The 17,837-nt window shown below is 40.7% G+C and overlaps 2 protein-coding genes across 3 annotated transcripts in view; one reads left to right on the forward strand and one right to left on the reverse strand.

The window, feature by feature from the left end:
• Positions 1-85: 85 nt before the first annotated feature.
• On the reverse strand, positions 86-2,838 carry Ance-5 (M2 family metallopeptidase Ance-5). 2 transcript variants are annotated; one of them, XR_016196895.1, is made up of 7 exons: positions 2,026-2,838; positions 1,635-1,926; positions 1,013-1,579; positions 644-784; positions 410-582; positions 209-336; positions 86-159 (listed from the first exon to the last, which is right to left on the reverse strand). XR_016196895.1 is itself a non-coding variant. In XM_018103912.2 (6 exons), exons 1-6 carry the CDS (start codon positions 2,729-2,731, stop codon positions 320-322), a joined length of 1,896 nt encoding a protein of 631 aa, XP_017959401.1. In that variant the 5' UTR covers positions 2,732-2,838; the 3' UTR covers positions 180-319. The 2 variants fall into 2 exon arrangements, 1 of the variants encoding a protein (XP_017959401.1); XM_018103912.2 differs by lacking the exon at positions 86-159 and having other exon boundaries at positions 180-336.
• A 2,654-nt stretch (positions 2,839-5,492) lies between these two features.
• The window catches only part of NaCP60E (Na channel protein 60E), a 37,641-nt gene continuing 25,296 nt past the window's right edge, over positions 5,493-17,837 (forward strand). The window contains 2 exon segments of the mRNA XM_089261914.1: positions 5,493-5,634; positions 8,690-9,174. Of these exon segments, the coding sequence (XP_089118040.1) occupies positions 9,132-9,174 (43 nt within the window). The 5' untranslated portion in view covers positions 5,493-5,634; positions 8,690-9,131.

Consider the following 17,837-nt stretch of genomic DNA (forward strand, 5'->3'; position numbering starts at 1 on the left):
CATTTATATGACATTGAACTTACGCTTCTTCTTTTTGACAGTAAGGCAATGCAGATATGGTTAGATATAGATATATATACTGAAAAATATACATATATATTTATAGGTATGGATATAGACATAGATAGAGATATGTGTAGAGGCATAGACATCGATTATAACTGAAGAAACTTGACTCATATGTATATACCATTCGCTTATCAGTAAGAATGCATAGATAGTTTGTAGCTCGTGCCATAGAAACTGTAGACCCGATAAAAAGCCTGATATTTATTTATAGACTTTTAGGCATTGATGTGAGATTGGTATAATCCTGCTGTTATTCGTTGCGGCAGACTAGAAGTAAGAGATGATCGAAAAGTATGGTAATAGCTATAGGTATATACATTCTTCAGTTTGTACTACTCACACTCGTCTGCTTCCCAGCCCGGCTCCAATTCGAGTTGCATATTCCGTTCCTTCAGCCAGGTGAAAAGCGGGGCAAAGTATTCCAAGATGCCACGCCCACTCAGCTTGCGTTCACCTGTGGCTATAAACATGACGTCGCGCCAATGCTTAGTGGCGCCCAACTTCATCATTTCCCTATGCAAATAAAATTATAGGGCATACGGCATATAGAACTAAGCTGAGCAGCTATACGTACCGCATCAAGTCACCCGCCTCAGTGCTTTTGTGAAAATCGCAGTTGTGCAGCGGAAAGTTGGGATCTCCGGGCTTATACTGTTGGCTAGCTATGCAAAAGGAGCGATAAAACTGGAAGCCAAGCACCTCTGCCATGAATTTTCTGGGAAGGAAAAGAGAAGACGCTATAAGGCAAGATAGGCAAAATACGAATATATGGCCTATTTGAAAAGACTAGAGGGTTGTATGACAGAAGAAGAACTGAACAGATTGTAAAAAAACCAGGACTACTATTTAAGAAAAGAAAGATTGTTTAGACTAAGAAATAAGGAAGACTATGAAGAGTTTATAAGACATTCTGTATCAGCATTCCTCTTCCCCTTTCGCTCACCTTGTACTGGATTTGTCTGGCTGTAGACCACGATAAAACTTATAGTCCAAATCGAAGTCCTTAGCAGTACGCCAATCGGGAGGCTGCACGCCCGCAAACTTATCCTGCAGACGCCAATAGGCGCAGTTGTAGTCCTGTACGCCAATGCGACCGTCCATGACATCCACAAGGAATTTATCGTTGATGAAATACTGCGGCACAGCCAAGAGCGTGTGTACGCCCATACGAAAGAGTCGATTCAGCGATTGATTCTCCGTTAGGCTTTCATTCAACAGGATGTGCAGGCGGTGCAGATGACGCGGCGTGCCCGAGGCCAGCACCGCAGTCTCGCCGAGCGCGGCAGCAAAGCCCGGACAGGGCTCCGTATCTAAGCCAAACGGTAGCTCACGCTTGTAGATATTGTACTGCAGCTCGGCCATGGTGCCATGGATTTGCATCAGCTTCTTGTAGTTGGGCTTGGGACAATAGCGCATCGCGACATCTGGCGGAAAGTAATAGACTTGGGACTTGCAATCCGAACCGCCCTCATCATCATTCATGCGCCGCAAGAAGCGCTCATAGAAGTTGCTGTAAGGGAAACGAGTTTAGATGGACCTACTAAGAGGGTTACGCTAAATCTCACCTGGACATGTGATTGAGACCCAGCGACTCGAAGAACTCGGCTGCCTTGATGTTAATCTTGACAGGTGTGACGAGCACCTCCTCCAGACGATGATGCACTGAGGGCAACTGATCCTTGGGATAGGGCGTGCGAAAGATCTGGTGCGAGTACCAGGCCTGCGACAGCATTTGGTCGAAAACGGGCGCTGAGATGGCGCCGTCATCTTTGAAATTGGCCTTGGGGTAGGCCAGCATAGCCGAGTGCCTCAAATAGGCGTGCATCTCTCTATAGAGCGGCATTATCTCCCAGATAACTAAGCAGTGGGTTAGATATATTAATTCAGTTTATCTATATATATAGCTGAACTACCGCTAATAAGTAATATTTGATTTTAAGTTTCCATTTCTCTTACCCTCCTCCATTTCCGCCTGGAAGTTCTCCGTATCGTAATGCAAATACCAAGTTCTGGACGGCGTCACATGCCCATTGTAGGTGGCAGCGATGCGCAGGAGGCGCACATAGTCGATGAACGTCGACCTGGCCGTATCCTTGTCATTGATGGCTCTGCGCCAGCGGTACCAGTTCAGCTTCAGATCGTCGTACACCTTCGTGTGCATATTCAGATTGTAGAGCTGCGGGTACATGGCCAACGGCCGGCGCGCCTGGCAATCGTCATTGGCATTGGGGCAGACCAGGGGGCCGCTGATGAAATTCTGCATGGTTCTCAGCAGATCCTTGGCCTGTTCATAGTCGTCGGGCCGCAGACCGTGCAGCTGGAGCTTGGCCAGGCGTTGAACGCGACGACGCAGCAGCGGATCGCGCAGCTGCTCCACGGGCACCACGCTCAGATTGGCCGCCAGCTCGTGGAGCAGTTTGTAGGTCTCCGTTTCCACTTCCTGCTTGCTGGGCGCCTGCACACCCAGCGGCGACTTACCCTTCGAGGTGAGCTGCAGAAAGATGCGTCGGCGCATATCCCAAATGACGCGCATACGCTGCGTGGCCACATCGAGTATACGCTGCGTCGACGCCTCATATTGACTTGAATGATTCGAAGTGGGCGTGGCAGCAGCCAGAGCAACCGCCAGGAGCAGGAGTGGCAGCAGCTTCTGCCAGAGCATGGCTGGGCGGGGTATTTTCGGGGCCTTGAGTAGAGCTGCCCTGCTTCAAGCTTATTTCCTGCCGATAAATCAACTCAATTCGTCTGCGGCTTATCAGTTATGTTTTTCTCTCGTTCGGGGTTTATTCACGGCTTCCAGATCTTCTAAAGCTGCGAGCTGTACGAGCTCCAGTTGCGCACTGAGCGAGTGATTTGAATATGTGTATTCCTATAAGGGCGTAAGACAAACAAGCGAGAGGGTTGCTAAAGAAGTTGGCATATATGTGTGTAGTTCGTATGCGTTTAAAAATTAATAAAAATTATTGAATCAAATATATATTTGTATGTTTTTTTTATTAAATCAGCAATAATTTTAATAAATAAATCTGATTTTTTTCATTTACCACAACATTTATTACTGCCCACTCTTTACAATAATCTTGAGCAACATTTCTTATCAGTTTCGAGCTCAGCTGGCATCCAGAAAGCGCCGATTGCCTTGACATATAGCGTGCGAAACCTTCAGATCTAATTTGAATATATGAGAATTGGGGAGGAAAACGCAATCCAAACAAACATTTTATATGAACTTGAGCTGCATTTGCTGTATTGTGTATGAAGGCAAGCATAGAAATGTAGAAATAGGCGCACTTCAGCAAAAGAAACACAATTACGATATTCATGAGCCTAGTTGAATTCATGAGAATCGAGGAGGAGAGCACCAACTAAGAAAAACGTTTCATTTCAGGCATACTTTGTCTGTTTTCCGATTGGCTATCACAGAACACACGTGCTCAAGCACACCCACACACATCTACACGAACACACACACACACACACTTCTCTTTCACACTCAGACAGACCTAAATTTAAATAAATTTCTATTTAAATAATGAATAAAACGTTATTTATACGCTCTGCTGCAATTGCATTGAGAAGTCGCTGCCAAACACTTCACCTTTCTCTCTCTCTCTTGCCTTTCTCTCTATCTCTCTCGCTCTCGCCATCTCACCATCTGGCGTCTCTCAAGGCCGAAAATGAAATGAAGTATACGCCATGTGGCACACACCGGTTAAGAATTACAGTTAACTTGGCTTTCGATTGAATGGCGAGCGAAGCGCTGGCGTCGCAGCATCCAATTCATCTTTTGTTAGTCAGTGGCCCATATTTGGGGCTTAATAATTTTGACGTTTTTAGACAGCGGCCTGCGGTGCAGCAGCAGCAACAGCAGCAGCAGCAGTAGCAGCAGAGGCAGCAACAACGCCAGCACGAAGCCAGAATAGTGGGAAATTCGTCATGCCCAGCAGCGCATTTGTTTATGCCGGCAGGAGTAAAAGAAAAGAAGTAAACTGTGCCAAATCGACGCTGGCAATGACGAGTTTGGCCGAGTCCAAGCCACGTTTTGGTCTTCTTCGACTGTTTAGCCTGGTTGGTCGGTTACTTCTGACATTTTGGCCAAAACATACGCCGTGGGTCGCTGCGACACGCACATGGCACACGCCACTGGCACAGAGAGCGAGAGGGAGAGAGCGAGAGAGCGAACGCGAAGAGAGCGCGCGTGTCCTGGCATGTGCGCAATAGGGGGAAATTTCTTTGGTACTTAATCGTCTGGTTGCTCTGCAGATTACGTCAAACGGAAAGGAAAACCCGTTTGCTCGCAGTCAGTCACCAACGAACCTTAGAACCGAGCAGTCGCCATTGCAATGCACGCGTCCGTAGTGCGAGCCACACAAATACAAAGGAACAAATAAAATAATACAAAAAAAAAGAAAAAAACAAAAAAAAATCGTATATATATATATATATACATATATAAGAAAAGACAGCACACTGACACACACACACACACAGACTGAGGGACAAACACACACGTACACACTCCTACCCACACACTCACACACACACACACACTTAGCGAGTCTGAGAAACAGAGATTTACAAGTGCAAGCAGCGAAAAAGTCTTCTGCGCCCAAAAATAGAGTGAAATGTGCATATTGTTGTTGTTGTAAAGCAGGATATAACGGAAACTAACCTACATTTTCGCGCTCTTTCGCACGCTTTCGCACAAGCCAAGACCAAACTAACACATACACAGCAACGAACGAACGAACGAACAAACACGCACGCACACACATACAGTAACTGTGACGCCTGTGCTGTTGCGCGCTCGCTCGCACGCGCTTCAAACCAGAAAAAGAAATCAACAGTAAATTGTAATAACACTTCTCGGCTTAAGGTGTGTGCGTGCAACGCCGCCGCCGTCGTCGTCGTCGTCGTCGTCGTTGTTGCCGTTGTCGTCGCCGTCGTCGTCGTCGCCATTTGTCGTGGTATGCGTGTGTGTGTGTGCATGTGTGTCAAACAATGTGCGTGCCAGCGCTGTTTTCATTTTTGTTGCTTTTGCCAGCGCCGCTGTGCTTGCTTGGCCAGCATTGTTGCATAGAGAGTTGCGACTAAAATAAAAATGTAATTAATGTAAAATATATACATACATACATACAACAACAACAACAGAGGCAGCAGCAACAAGAGTTGAAGAAGAAGCAGCAGCACTAGCAGAAAGCGCAATAATAATAACAAAAGTGTGCCCAGCTGCGGCGAATTGAAGTAGCCGCTGTAAAAGGAGAAGGGAGCAAACGGAGAGCAGACGGGCAAATTGCAACAATCGAATGCAGCCTGCATATGTATGTATATATATTGCAGGTGTGTATATACATATGTATATAAATAGTAACTAGTGCATTGGGCAAATTGAAATGTAAATACACACAAATAAACCCACACAGACACACACTCACACACATATGCGTGTGCGTGTGCGTGCGCCTGTGTGCATATCCTGTGCGTTGTTCAGCGATTACATAAAGAAAACAGCAACAACAACTGCGACAAACAAATGCAATAAAAAGCAATTAAACATCTTTTAAGGTAAATCAGCGAACATTTTCAATGCAGCATATATGTATATGTGTGCGTGTGTGTCTCTGGGTGTACGAGTGTGTGTGTGTGTGGGTGGCGTGTGTTTGTATATGCGTTTGTTTGCACATGTGTTGCCGAATGGTCGAGGGGGCGTGGCGTTTGCTGTGTACCCTATTGCGGCCTTTGCGGTTGTGGCTTGTGGCATTGCCTTACTTTTTGTTGTTTTTCCGTTTCTGTTTTGCTGTTTTTCTGCCTCTGTTATTTTTTTTTTTTTTTTTTTTGTGATTTCTGCTTCTTTTTTGTTTCTTGTATTTTTTGCCCATAAATTAGCGCTTGATGTGCTGCACTTAACTAGCGCGCAACCGACGCGTCGGGGCAGCCAACGAAAGGCCAAAAAGCGTAGCATAGCTCAAGGCGCAGGCCAGCTTCCTAACGAAATGCCCTGAGGTCACGCCCAAAAAAACAAAATGAAAAAAACAAAAAATTAAAATAAGCGCCGCCACATAGCTGCCTGAGCTGCTCTTATTGTTGTAATAAAAAATATATTTTGACGATTTGTGTGCTAAGCAAAACAACAAACGAAGCAGTGCAGGTGAGCTCGAGAGAGAGAGAGTGTTAGTGAGAGCGAGAGAGAAAGAGCATGGCAGACAGAGAGCAGCAAAATAGGGGGGAATGAGAGAGGAGGTTCGTTGGCGTACCGCAGGGGTTCCGCTAACTGATTTCTGTGCCCTGCTTGGCCATTTGCTTATCGACTGCCGCACGCAGCAAAGAGACAGTAAAACCTCAATTAACGAACAGCCGCAATATGCGGGAAGTATACGAGTATGTGAGCCATAAACTTCAGAAGTTGCTAGAGTACTTAAATATGATTAAGTTGATATGAGGAGATACGCTAAGGCACAACTGGTATATAATGAAAATAGATGCAGCTACTTGTTCATAAATTTTTTATATGCATATAAGTACATATATAATTAAATAACTTCATATAGGTTACAGTAGAACCTCAAATCAAATTACGGGAGGGGATATTCAAAGACAAGCGATACATACTAAGCTGTATAGAAAATAAAATAATCTTATCCAGATTATGCGAGGATATCCCGAGCTCCATTTGCTGTTCAGAAATGCACAGCAGGAGTTGCACATATAAATTTATCGAAAGGCCTCCAACGTTTGCCTCAATTATCTCCATCATTTCACTACTTAACCCAGGAATATTAAATCAGATACTAAAATGGAATCTAGCCACTCAGGCACTAAAGCATCCCTCAGGAGCAGCTCGAATAGTCGAATCCTATATATGTATGCGCATATTAGATAAGATACGAAACAGTGAAGCCAATGAACGCATTCCAATCTCATTTTCTGTGATAATTTTTTAAAGCACCCTCTTCAATGTAAACACATCTATTACTTTAGAGCTCGAGCAACTTCTTAGTGCTCTTTATCGCCTCATTGTTCGCTTTATCAGAGCCCTCACTGTACATGAGTACACACAGCTCTCAGAACTCTCGCCCGCTTAGGCCGGTGCGCCTTTATGACTGCATTGTTGCGTACTCTTGACACCTGTCGCCCCCCCCCAACCTTCCAAGTACCCCAGCTCCTCCAGCAGCACACCACGCTCCCACTTGCCCACGCTCATTCAATCACAGTGCGGCTTCCGACAGGGGGGCTGGGGGCCTGCCTGCCTGCCTGCAACTATGCGAGATGCTGTGCCGTACTTGATATTGAATATTTTATGGCACTTCATCTAACGTTTTCCATTTCGCCAGCGTCAGCGGTGTCAAGAAGTTTTGTAAAAACACAACAGGAAGCAGGCCTACGTAGCACCCAAGTCAACCAAACACACGCAAACATACACACACTCGCACACACACATAAAAGCTGCTCACAGCATCCGAAGCTTGGCCTCCTTCTGTTTGCCTTTTGCTGTGCGCCATTTATCAATTCTTGTAACTTACTTTTAGTTGTACGTGTGTGTGTGTGTACGTGTGTGTATGTGTGTACCATAATGTTAATTAACTTTATCTTTTGGTAATGCTTTAAGTCTTAAAGCGTGCACATTTTCCGCTTCTTCATTTATTCTACTGCTCTCTGTCTGCCTCTTCTCTCCCTCTCTCTCTCTCTGTCTTTTGCTCGCTTGCTCGTTTATCTTTTCCGCTACGCACATTACGTATACGTTACGTAAACGTAATGCGATAGCAGGCTTACATTGCGCATACGACGCGTAAGCCGTCGTGTAGGTGGCTTAAACTGCACATTATCTGGCAGCCAATTTCCGTTTAATGAGCAGAGACAATTGAGCGGAACGTAAGCCGCTGACAGACGAGAAAGAACGTGAATTTATATGGATTGTATATAATATATGCCTTTATGTATGATCTGAGCTGGTAATTAAACAAGTAATTAAACTGGCAAATATATAGTATATCTATTATATTATGATATAAATAATCTATTTAAAAGGGCTAAACTTTGCTATTTCTTATCAAATATGGTTTTATGTTATGTTTTTTTTTTTTAAGATAGATAGACCCCATAAATAATATAAATTCTTGAGGAGCTGACTTAATAAAGTCATATTCTCTCTCTCCGTTGATACGTCTGAAACCAAACCCAAACCCAGTAAAGTCAGAAATGCAGTTAAAGCTAAGCTGAGTGCATGAATGTGTGTGTGTATGGGTGTTTATGTAAATGCCTGCATGTGTGTGCATACTTACGCTCCTTTACATATAAGTATGTATAACAGCTCTCCCTATATATACGAATTCTTAACTTCATATAGGCTCGAATAATGCAATCTTTGGCTTCAGTAGGACGAGAGCCTCGCTTAGGCCTGGGCAATCTAGCTGAAAATAATATAAAATTCAATTTACTTCATTGTGCTCTCGCATGAAATGAGCTCCATGAGAGCTAAATAGTATTGAATGCATATATTAAGGCAAATATCTTCTAATTTGGCTGCGTAGCACAATTTACTTATAGAGGCCCAACTAAATGAGTTACCAAACTAATAAGTTGTCCTTTTTTTTCCTTTGCTTTGCATATCAATTGGCTGCAGTAAGCCCTAACTACAAAAGCACAAAATGTGAGGCCAACAACAACAACAACGACAACAACAACAGCAATAACAATAAACGAGGCAACAACAAAGTATCAGCAACAAAAGGCAAAGGCGTTGAGCCATGCCCATTATTGGAAATACCCGTCAGACTCAACAGATTTGCATAGCTAAAGACGCCGACCGAAGGATGTCACAGGGAAGGACATGAGGCGAATGCAAAATGCTAACAAAGGAAACAATATTAACGCTAAATGCGACGATCCCAATGTCTGAGCAGTGCTAAAGTGTGACAGAGACAGAGTGAACGACAAAGAGCGACAACGAAAGAGAGAAAGAGCGAGCGAGAGAGGGCGAGAGAGAGAGAGAGAGAGCATGCAGCTGCGGTAAGAGAAGCAACAACAAAAGCAAACAAGGATATTAACGAGGACAATCAGTCAAGATGAGTGATGATCAAACGCTTGCAGCACAGAATGATGATAAAGGTAAGTTCATAAAGGTGCCACAAACACAAACGAACTCACACACACACACACACACAGAGACAGATTTATATAAGTATATATAGTAGTTGCCATAAATATCGAGTATGAAACAGATTGTCGAGGCGAACGGCGCCTGGTTTGAGTCGCCATCAAATCTGCGCCCGGTCCTGGGCCATGCATATGAAATGAGCCCCAGGCCATAGGGAGGAGCAGGAGGAGGCGGAGGACAGCTCTTGATACCCAGCAACTGGCCCAAAGACAAACTGGCGAAAATGAAAAGGCACGCCTTGCACGGCCACGAGATGCCCTGTAAATAATTTCATTATTTATGTGGTATAGAAAAACCTATACCATAACGGGCTCGACTAAGAGATACTCTGTAGTAAATTTAAATAGGTCTCTATATTAATATTTCTTGTACTCTGTGGAGTTGGCTTTAGATACATATTATTTCTATTGGAATTACTCAATTTGTATTAGACTAAAAGATACTCTGTAAAGTTGTGCACTGACTGCAGAGCTTGAACGCGAGTAGCATATCTTTAACATGCATCTAAGCGTATATAGTAGATTGTATTTTAATCACATTAGTGTGTATTACAGAGCATGCGACTAGGAGCTACCCTGTAATTAATGGCAGAGGTGACAATTGGAAAGAAGTTGTCAATTGGCTGTCTTCAAAATTCTTGTCATGACAACTATTTACAGGGTATTTTATGACTCTAATTATGTTAACTAAAGGATTATCAAAGCACTCATTAAAAATAGAAAAAATTACCTGAATTTCCCTATAAAAATCAGAAAACTAATTCCTTGTGCAGTCGTATGTAGTGCAAGCCAATTCCATGACTAGTTACAGGGTATCGCAACACGCAAGGCTAAAAGCTGTGCAGGGATTGGCAATGAAGCGGGCATTAGAGCAGGGGCCAGCAAGGGGCACATCTGCATGATGTGGGCGAGTATTTACGGTTAGCTGCTGTTGCTGTGTGTGCGTGTGTTGTGTTGCCCGCTTTTCTTTTTGCACCCACGGCTGGATGGGGTGGGCGTTAGGTGACGCTAGGTGTAAGGGCAGTTGGCTGCGTTCCGGACTCGTGCTTGGCTCATCAGCATAATTAAATAGCCATTGCTCATTGTGTGTGCAGCTCAATAAAATTTGACTCAGACTCGAATCAAATATGCCACATACAAACGGTGTTCGTGTGAGCACACAAACACACACACACATACAGACACATACGCGTACAAAGCAATGCTTAAGGAGCAGCAGGATTTGGAGGCTGTTTAAATAAATGATAAACTAAAAACGCAATCGCTAGGGGAGCGACTAGCCATCCCTTTCACACACACACACACACCCACACACATACGCCCCTATCTCTGCTAATGAGTGGCCATAGGTTACGCAATGCTTGGAGCGGGAAGGGGGGTGGGGGCCACGCGTGGCATTGCTACAATTGCCAGCTGGGTCAATTGTTTGGCCTTAACGCAAACCGTCGCTCAGTGCAGCGGGAAACAATGCACAAAGGCCAAAGCGCAGCGCGTGAGCCAGGGGGCGTGGCAGGCGAACAATCAGGCAGCGACAACGGATTACGAATATGAACGGAAACGGAAACTAATTAAATATGTAGAGCAAACTGTGCAGCCGTTTACCTTGGACTGTATTCTATTTTATTTTAATTTTTGTTTTTTTTATTCCATTTTTTGCCTTTTTTTTGGTGGCAATTCAATTTGCCTTCGGCCAGGAAGCGTATGGCAAAAGAAAGAAAGTGCAGCACGCTGACTGGCAATTATGTCACACACACACAGACACAGACACACTCACTCACACACACACACACACACACAGACTCGCAACTCCCAGTCACCATTGAACTTGTGCAAAGGTCTGCACAGCTGCAGCGACTCTTAAGATGAATGCATCGGGCGAATGCAACTTTGACTGGTTTGAATACCTCTCGATTGGTTAACCAGGAGACTTGATGATTTGTTGACAGTGCAGGTAACAGGTGGGGCAAAGCAAAGGGGCAGGGAAATGCGTACGGTACAAGACTTGAGCTAGAGTTGGGCTAGATGAAAAGAGCTGAAATATCTGATATACTTATGAACTATATATATAGTATATATATAACTTATACATAGTATATGTTTATCTTAAGGCTGATATCTTTCTATAACACAACCAAAAATTGATGTGAGCAGTGATTCCTTACGCCTTCATCAAAGGCTATAACAGCTGCTCTGCATACACCTTGGCACAATCTATCATAACTCGAATACCCTAAGAACTGGTGCTATAAAATTTGTTATGCCCATGCTCGAAATATCCAGACAGATAGTAAATATTTCAGTTTTAGCCATAGTCACTCCTTGTGCTTTGTAGCGCAGCTCGAACAAGTTGTTAAATTTTATATGTATTTGATGCTCTTGAAGCATACACAGATATGAAATATATCAAATGTATCCCTCCTCGTTTTTCAATACCCAATCGTTGGCTGCAGCATACCTCAATAACTGTGACAGCTGTAAAATTTCGCATGTAAATGCTCGTAAAATATGCACAAAATATTCCTTTACGTAGCGAATATGTCCTCTTGTCTGACATTTATTTAAACCTAACTCAAGCCGAAGTATAGTTAAGGTTATCAAAATTTAATACGACTTTAAGAACTTTACTAGATCTTAAAGTATCTTAAGGAACAGCTACAACATTGTTGTATAGTATTATATTTTTAAGAATGAATATTAAAGAGCTGACTAGAAGGGGTTACTTTAATATATATAGATTATTAATAAATTATTTTCTTGCGGAACTTAACAGATTTTCAGAAGGAGTTTAATAACTTACCATATGTCTGCTTACACTCAATGCATTTATCCCACATCAAAGGCCTCTCTGCTTCGATTGCCAGGGTAACTGCTAGTCGTGCATTGCCTATTGTTTGTTTGGCTTTTCATTTCATTTTTGGTATTTTTGGAAAAGCCAACTTTTGCTACATAACTGTGCCGCTGCACCTGTGTGTATGTGTGTGTGTGAGAGTGTTTGTGCACAATTTCCTTTTGACTTTGTATCTCAGGCGCTTTTGAGAATCATTTTGCTTCCGCATAAACATTGGACGCGCATCTGCCGAAGATGTTGCAATCAGGTTATTGTTGTTGTAGGTGATGTTGCTGCCTCTGCTGCCGCTGCTGCTGCTGTCGCTGCCTCTGCTGTCTCTGCATTATGCAATACAGGGAAGATGTGCGTTGGTTGCATTTAATGTTAATGTGCGACCGCGAACCGGTTGCCCATCATTGGAGCCCTGCTTCCCAGTTCCAGTCTCCCAGTCAGACTCTTTCTCTTTTCAGCTCTCTATCGCTGTCCCGCTCTGTTTCACTCTCGCTGTCTCCCAGTGGCTTGGCTTAATAACCCGCTGCTTTGTTGTCGTAGTCTCCACTGTTAATCTTCATCAAGCGTTACACACGAACTTGATTTTCTCGGATAGCTAACGACCTGTACTCTCTGCCTTATATATACATATACATATATGTATGTGTATGTGTATAGACTAAAGTCGAAATTATTATATTCAAAATGCATTTCATATGATTTTTACCTAATCATCGTTACTAGCTATACCCTCTAACTAATTCCGGGTATACCGAATACCCAAGTCATGTTTGTCAAACTGTTTCCTTTGTTTGCCCCTGGGGAAGTACTACAAAAGTGCTACAAAACAACTGCAGATCTCTCCATTCATGTAAGGCGTCAATAATTAAAAGTATTAACATCTATTATATCATTGATTTCCTCATTTATTTGCTCAAATCGATTGAAAGCAGAAAATAATGTAAATAGTTTTTATAGAGGTGAAGTAGCTTAATTCGGTTTTTTATTTACATTCCCTTTCTTTTCCACTTTATCTTTATAGGTATTTATATACGTTGAAATGCGTATAGATATTTTTATCCATCGAGCTCATGTGTAGGTGTATCTATCTATCTGGCTATTGAACTATCCCTATATTCGTCTATACTTTACTGTATCCATTTATCCATCTATCCATCTATCTATCTATCTATCTATCTATCTATTTATTTATCTATCTATCTATCTATCTATCTATCTATCTATCTATCTATCTATCTATCTATCTATATATCTATCTATCTATCTGTCTATCTGTCTATCTATCTATCTATCTATCTATCTATCTATCTATCTATCTATCTATCTATCTATCTATCTATCTATCTATCTATCTATCTATCTATCTATCTATCTATCTATCTATCTATCTATCTATCTATCTATCTGTATATCTATCTACCTATCTACTTATCCATATATATCCATCTGACATATCTCTCTACCTCGTCTTCTTTCTCTACCAATTTATCTATCCATCTACCAATGATCGCTATCTATCACTACTTTTCGCAATCCAACCCTATATCTATTTGTCTACCCATCTTCGTATCTCCACATCTGTAAATATTCATATCGATTACAAGGTCTCTTTGCTTATCTATCGCTACTGCTATTACAAAATATCTTCAATCTTAAAACACCGTTTAGGACAGTATACACATTAATCACGCTCATTTATGGCTTTTACATCGTTTACATAAATTCCTAATTAACAACTCTCACTTTTTATCCAAGATCTAATTGAATTAAGGGCATCCGAGCCAACGGTGCGACATTGAAAACTTTTTCCGCCTCTTATTATATTTGTAACAGCTGCCCTCATTGCTGTTTGCTCTGGCTCTGGCTGTTGCCATTGTTGCTAGTCGATGGTGAAGTGGAGTTTATGTAAGCACCTGGTTTGATGATATTAATATATATATATATATAGGTATATAATATGAATCGGCTGCCTCTGATGGCGTTTGATAGGTCTTTTGTTTACACATTTATGTTGCCTCGTGAGTGAATCAAAATGTATATTAATTAATTTGGCAATAGATGGAATCTGATCGGACAGACTTGCACAACAAAACGAAACACCGTATGAGAAATGTTAATCTGTTGATTTGCATTGTTACATACCATATATATGTGTGTGTGTGTCAGCCCCACCTCGCCCATCGCCATGCCATTTCTCTTGGATCTAAAAAAGAAATAGCGGTTAATGAATATTGCCGCCCACTTGGCCAGCAGCAGCTGGATTACTAATCAGCAGCGAAAGCCAAACAATGGACAGGACCATGAACTAAAACAGACCAAGCAACAGAGGGAGAGAGACAGACAGACAGACAGACAGCTAGATAGATAGAGAGAGACTGAGAATATGCAAATACCGATACATAGAGAGCAGAAAGATACAGATAGAAAACTGCAGATACATATGCAAAATGTCAGATACAGACGCATGGAGAAACCATGCAGATACTTGGCAAGATACTTACAGATACAAATTGTTAAATAAACTGACATGGAAGGCGCATGTAGATGCCTGCCACATACATATATACAGACATACATATACATGAGCATGATGATACATATACTTTATATATATGTATATGATGTGAGATAGAAGTACATATGTAGAAATGAACATTTTGGCGGTTAGATGTAAATATATAGGTATATAACGATAGAGAATACACAATATAAGCTATAGATACATATGGGGGGGTACAAGCAGGCACTTAGGGAGATGCAAGATACAGATACATATGTATGTTTAAATGAAAACACAGAGATTTTTTATGCAGATACAATAAGAGCACCTGCAGATACTTAGAGAGATAGCGAAAGTAAGATGTAAGACGAAATACAGATACATTGAATTGCAGGTGCTGATTGTTATAGATACATTTGGTGAGCTGAAGATACAGATGTTGTATACCAAAATATGTTAACTAAGATGTAAATGCAAATATAGTGAGAAATAGATACAAGAAGAAAAGATACAGATACATTTTGATGGATAGGTATACTTAAAAACACCTACAATGAGCAAGGTACAGATGCAGATAGAGTATATGCGCAGGTACAGTTGCATATAGCGACCTATATACATATATTTATTGTAATTGCATAAGCAAATAATTAGCTCTAGATAGTTTAGGACAGATACAGATACTTTTATGGAGATATATTTACTTATTATAAGACTTATAATACCCATTGAATGAGCACACATAAATTTATTATAGTATTTATTTATTCAGTTACAGTTAATCAAATGAGAGAATCAAATCAGAGATACTTTTATGGAGATATAGCTACTCATTATACGACTTAAGTTACCCATTTAATGAGTACACATAAATTTATTATGGTATATATTCAATTACAGTTAATCAAATGAGAGATACTTTTATGGAGATATAGCTACTTATTATGCGGCTTATGTTACCCATTGAATGAATACACTTTAATTTATTATAGTATATATTCAGTTACATATAAAAATGAAGTGAGTTACACATATTCAAATTGTCCTACATAGATAAAAATTATCAGATACACAAGTAAACAATAAATAAACATCAAAATCAATTAAGATACAAATACATTTAGTCAATCACAGATACATTTATTGCACGCGAACAGTTGCAGATGTACAGAGAAACCCTAGAGATATAAATTCATGCAGTCTAATGAAGATAGAGATACATTTGATATAATTACAGTTAACATGTATATGTATATGCTGAGCAAATTCACAGATACATTTAGTAAGATACAGATACCGCAATAGTTACAGATATTTTGGCAAAAGTTTCAGATAAACACACACACACACATATAAAGTCTTATGCAGATACATTTAGTTTGATACGCTCAGCGAGATACATACACAGTTACAGTTACAGCTACAGCTACATATAGATGCTGACCAAAGATGGGATGCGGGCTCGGTGACCATGACCTCGTCTCTGATGTAAGAACGCGTAGAAATGAACGGCGAATCGAGACAATTTGCGTTACAATTTCGCCAACGCTGCAGCAGAGCGTGTTATGATGGTTGTTGTTGTTGTTGTTGTTGTTGCTGATGTTTTCGGTTTTGCTAGTGGCAGTGGCACTGGCAGTCGCTGTGTGGCAGCAACTGGCTGCAACCAGCAGCCAGTGGCAAGTCTTAACCCAATGGCAACCCAATTACGAAATCAGACAAGAGAAATTACTTAAGAAAAAACTGGCAATGCGAATTTGTTGTCATGCACCAAAATAATCCGCTTACGTATCTATGTATGTTTACATCGATATGCCTGTGTATATATGTATGCATGTGTGTGTAGACATTCTATGTAAAGCAAAATTACAGAAGCAGAAGAGACTTGTATTTAAATAGGATTTGCTCATGCTGTTCCAATTGTTACGCTTCGTGTGGCAAAAACTCTGTAAATTCGTTTAAATTGAATAAAGACTGAGTTGAGAAATGAATTATTCATAGAAAATATAATATATTCATATTTCTAAATACTTAAAAGTCTTTGATTCAAAGACTTTATAGAGAAACTCAACAACAATTACTAAATAGTCAGAGCCTATTTTACATAGTATATCAAAATATATTTGAGAGCTTCTATAACAGCTTCTATTTATAGGCTAGATTTAAAATGTAGCGCAAATTTGTATGTGAAAATATGCAAGATATACATAATTTCGGTACAAGGCGCAGGAAATTGATTAAAAATGTGTTTGATAATGTGCTAAAAATATTTAAGCATGACTAGAATATATATAAATATTGCATTTAATTTATTTTATGTCATTCAAATATACATTTGATATAAAAGTTGGATTTATAAATCTAATCATAAATCACGTTTCCATAAATTTATATAATATATACATTATTTATCATATTTATATAATATATACATACATGTATAAATTATATGCATACATACATATGTGTTTATTACACCCTATATACATTGTATATATCTACATGCATACATACATATGTACATACATACATATATAACATTCAATAATACGATAATATGCACACACATATTGACATACTCTTGTATAGCCCTCTATCTTAACATATCCAAATCTCGACACATTTCGTTAATAACAAGTCCAGCATATCATTAAATTTGCACATTGGCAATCAAATTATGAATTTAACATAATTTGCTAAATGATTTCGAGCACATTTAAATAGATCTATTGACACACTGGCATATATATATTTATTTGAAATGTCTGAAAGCAATTGTAATTGGCGGCAATTAAAATGAAATAATTTTGAAATGTTGCCAGGCTGATGACAGCTTAATCATTGCTTGAAGAGAGACATTTCATACATAAATGTTAATGGGTTAACAACGAGTTCGAACGAGGCGAAAAGACTCGAATTAAAAAATAAAAATAAAAACATAATGAAACAAAAATGCCGAAAAAAAAACCCCGTGAGCAAAAAGGGTTTGGCCAATCAAAGCAAAAGCAATTTCCAGTGCCAGCCAACGGGGCCGTTATGCAAGTAACGGTTGTTGCTGCTGCTGCTGCTGCTGCTTCTGTTGTTGTTGCCATCTCTGTTTATTGCCTAAGGCTCACGGGCAGCGGCGACAGCAACAACAATGTGACAAAAGGAATTGCCAATAGGAAGTTCATATCAGCAGGCAACATTACCATAAGCATAAACGTAAACACAATCAAAATAACAGTTAATGTCCAGCCAGCACTGGGCGCCAGCAGCAACAGCATCAACAGCAGCAGC

This window comes from Drosophila navojoa, chromosome 5 (assembly GCF_054131105.1).
Source record: "Drosophila navojoa isolate 15081-1374.11 chromosome 5, UAZ_NAV_1.0, whole genome shotgun sequence".
Lineage (NCBI taxonomy): Eukaryota > Metazoa > Arthropoda > Insecta > Diptera > Drosophilidae > Drosophila > Drosophila navojoa.

What these genes read in the sequence shown, in the direction of transcription:
- Ance-5 (XM_018103912.2), bottom strand. Translation starts at nt 2,731, where the DNA reads ATGCTCTGGCAGAAGCTGCTGCCACTCCTGCTCCTGGCGGTTGCTCTG. An exon ending in GGTCTCAATCACATGTCCAG is followed by an intron (nt 1,580 to 1,634) that starts GTGAGATTTAGC and finishes TTTCCCTTACAG; the next exon opens with CAACTTCTATGAGCGCTTCT. An exon ending in GAGGCGGGTGACTTGATGCG is followed by an intron (nt 583 to 643) that starts GTACGTATAGCT and finishes TTATTTGCATAG; the next exon opens with GGAAATGATGAAGTTGGGCG.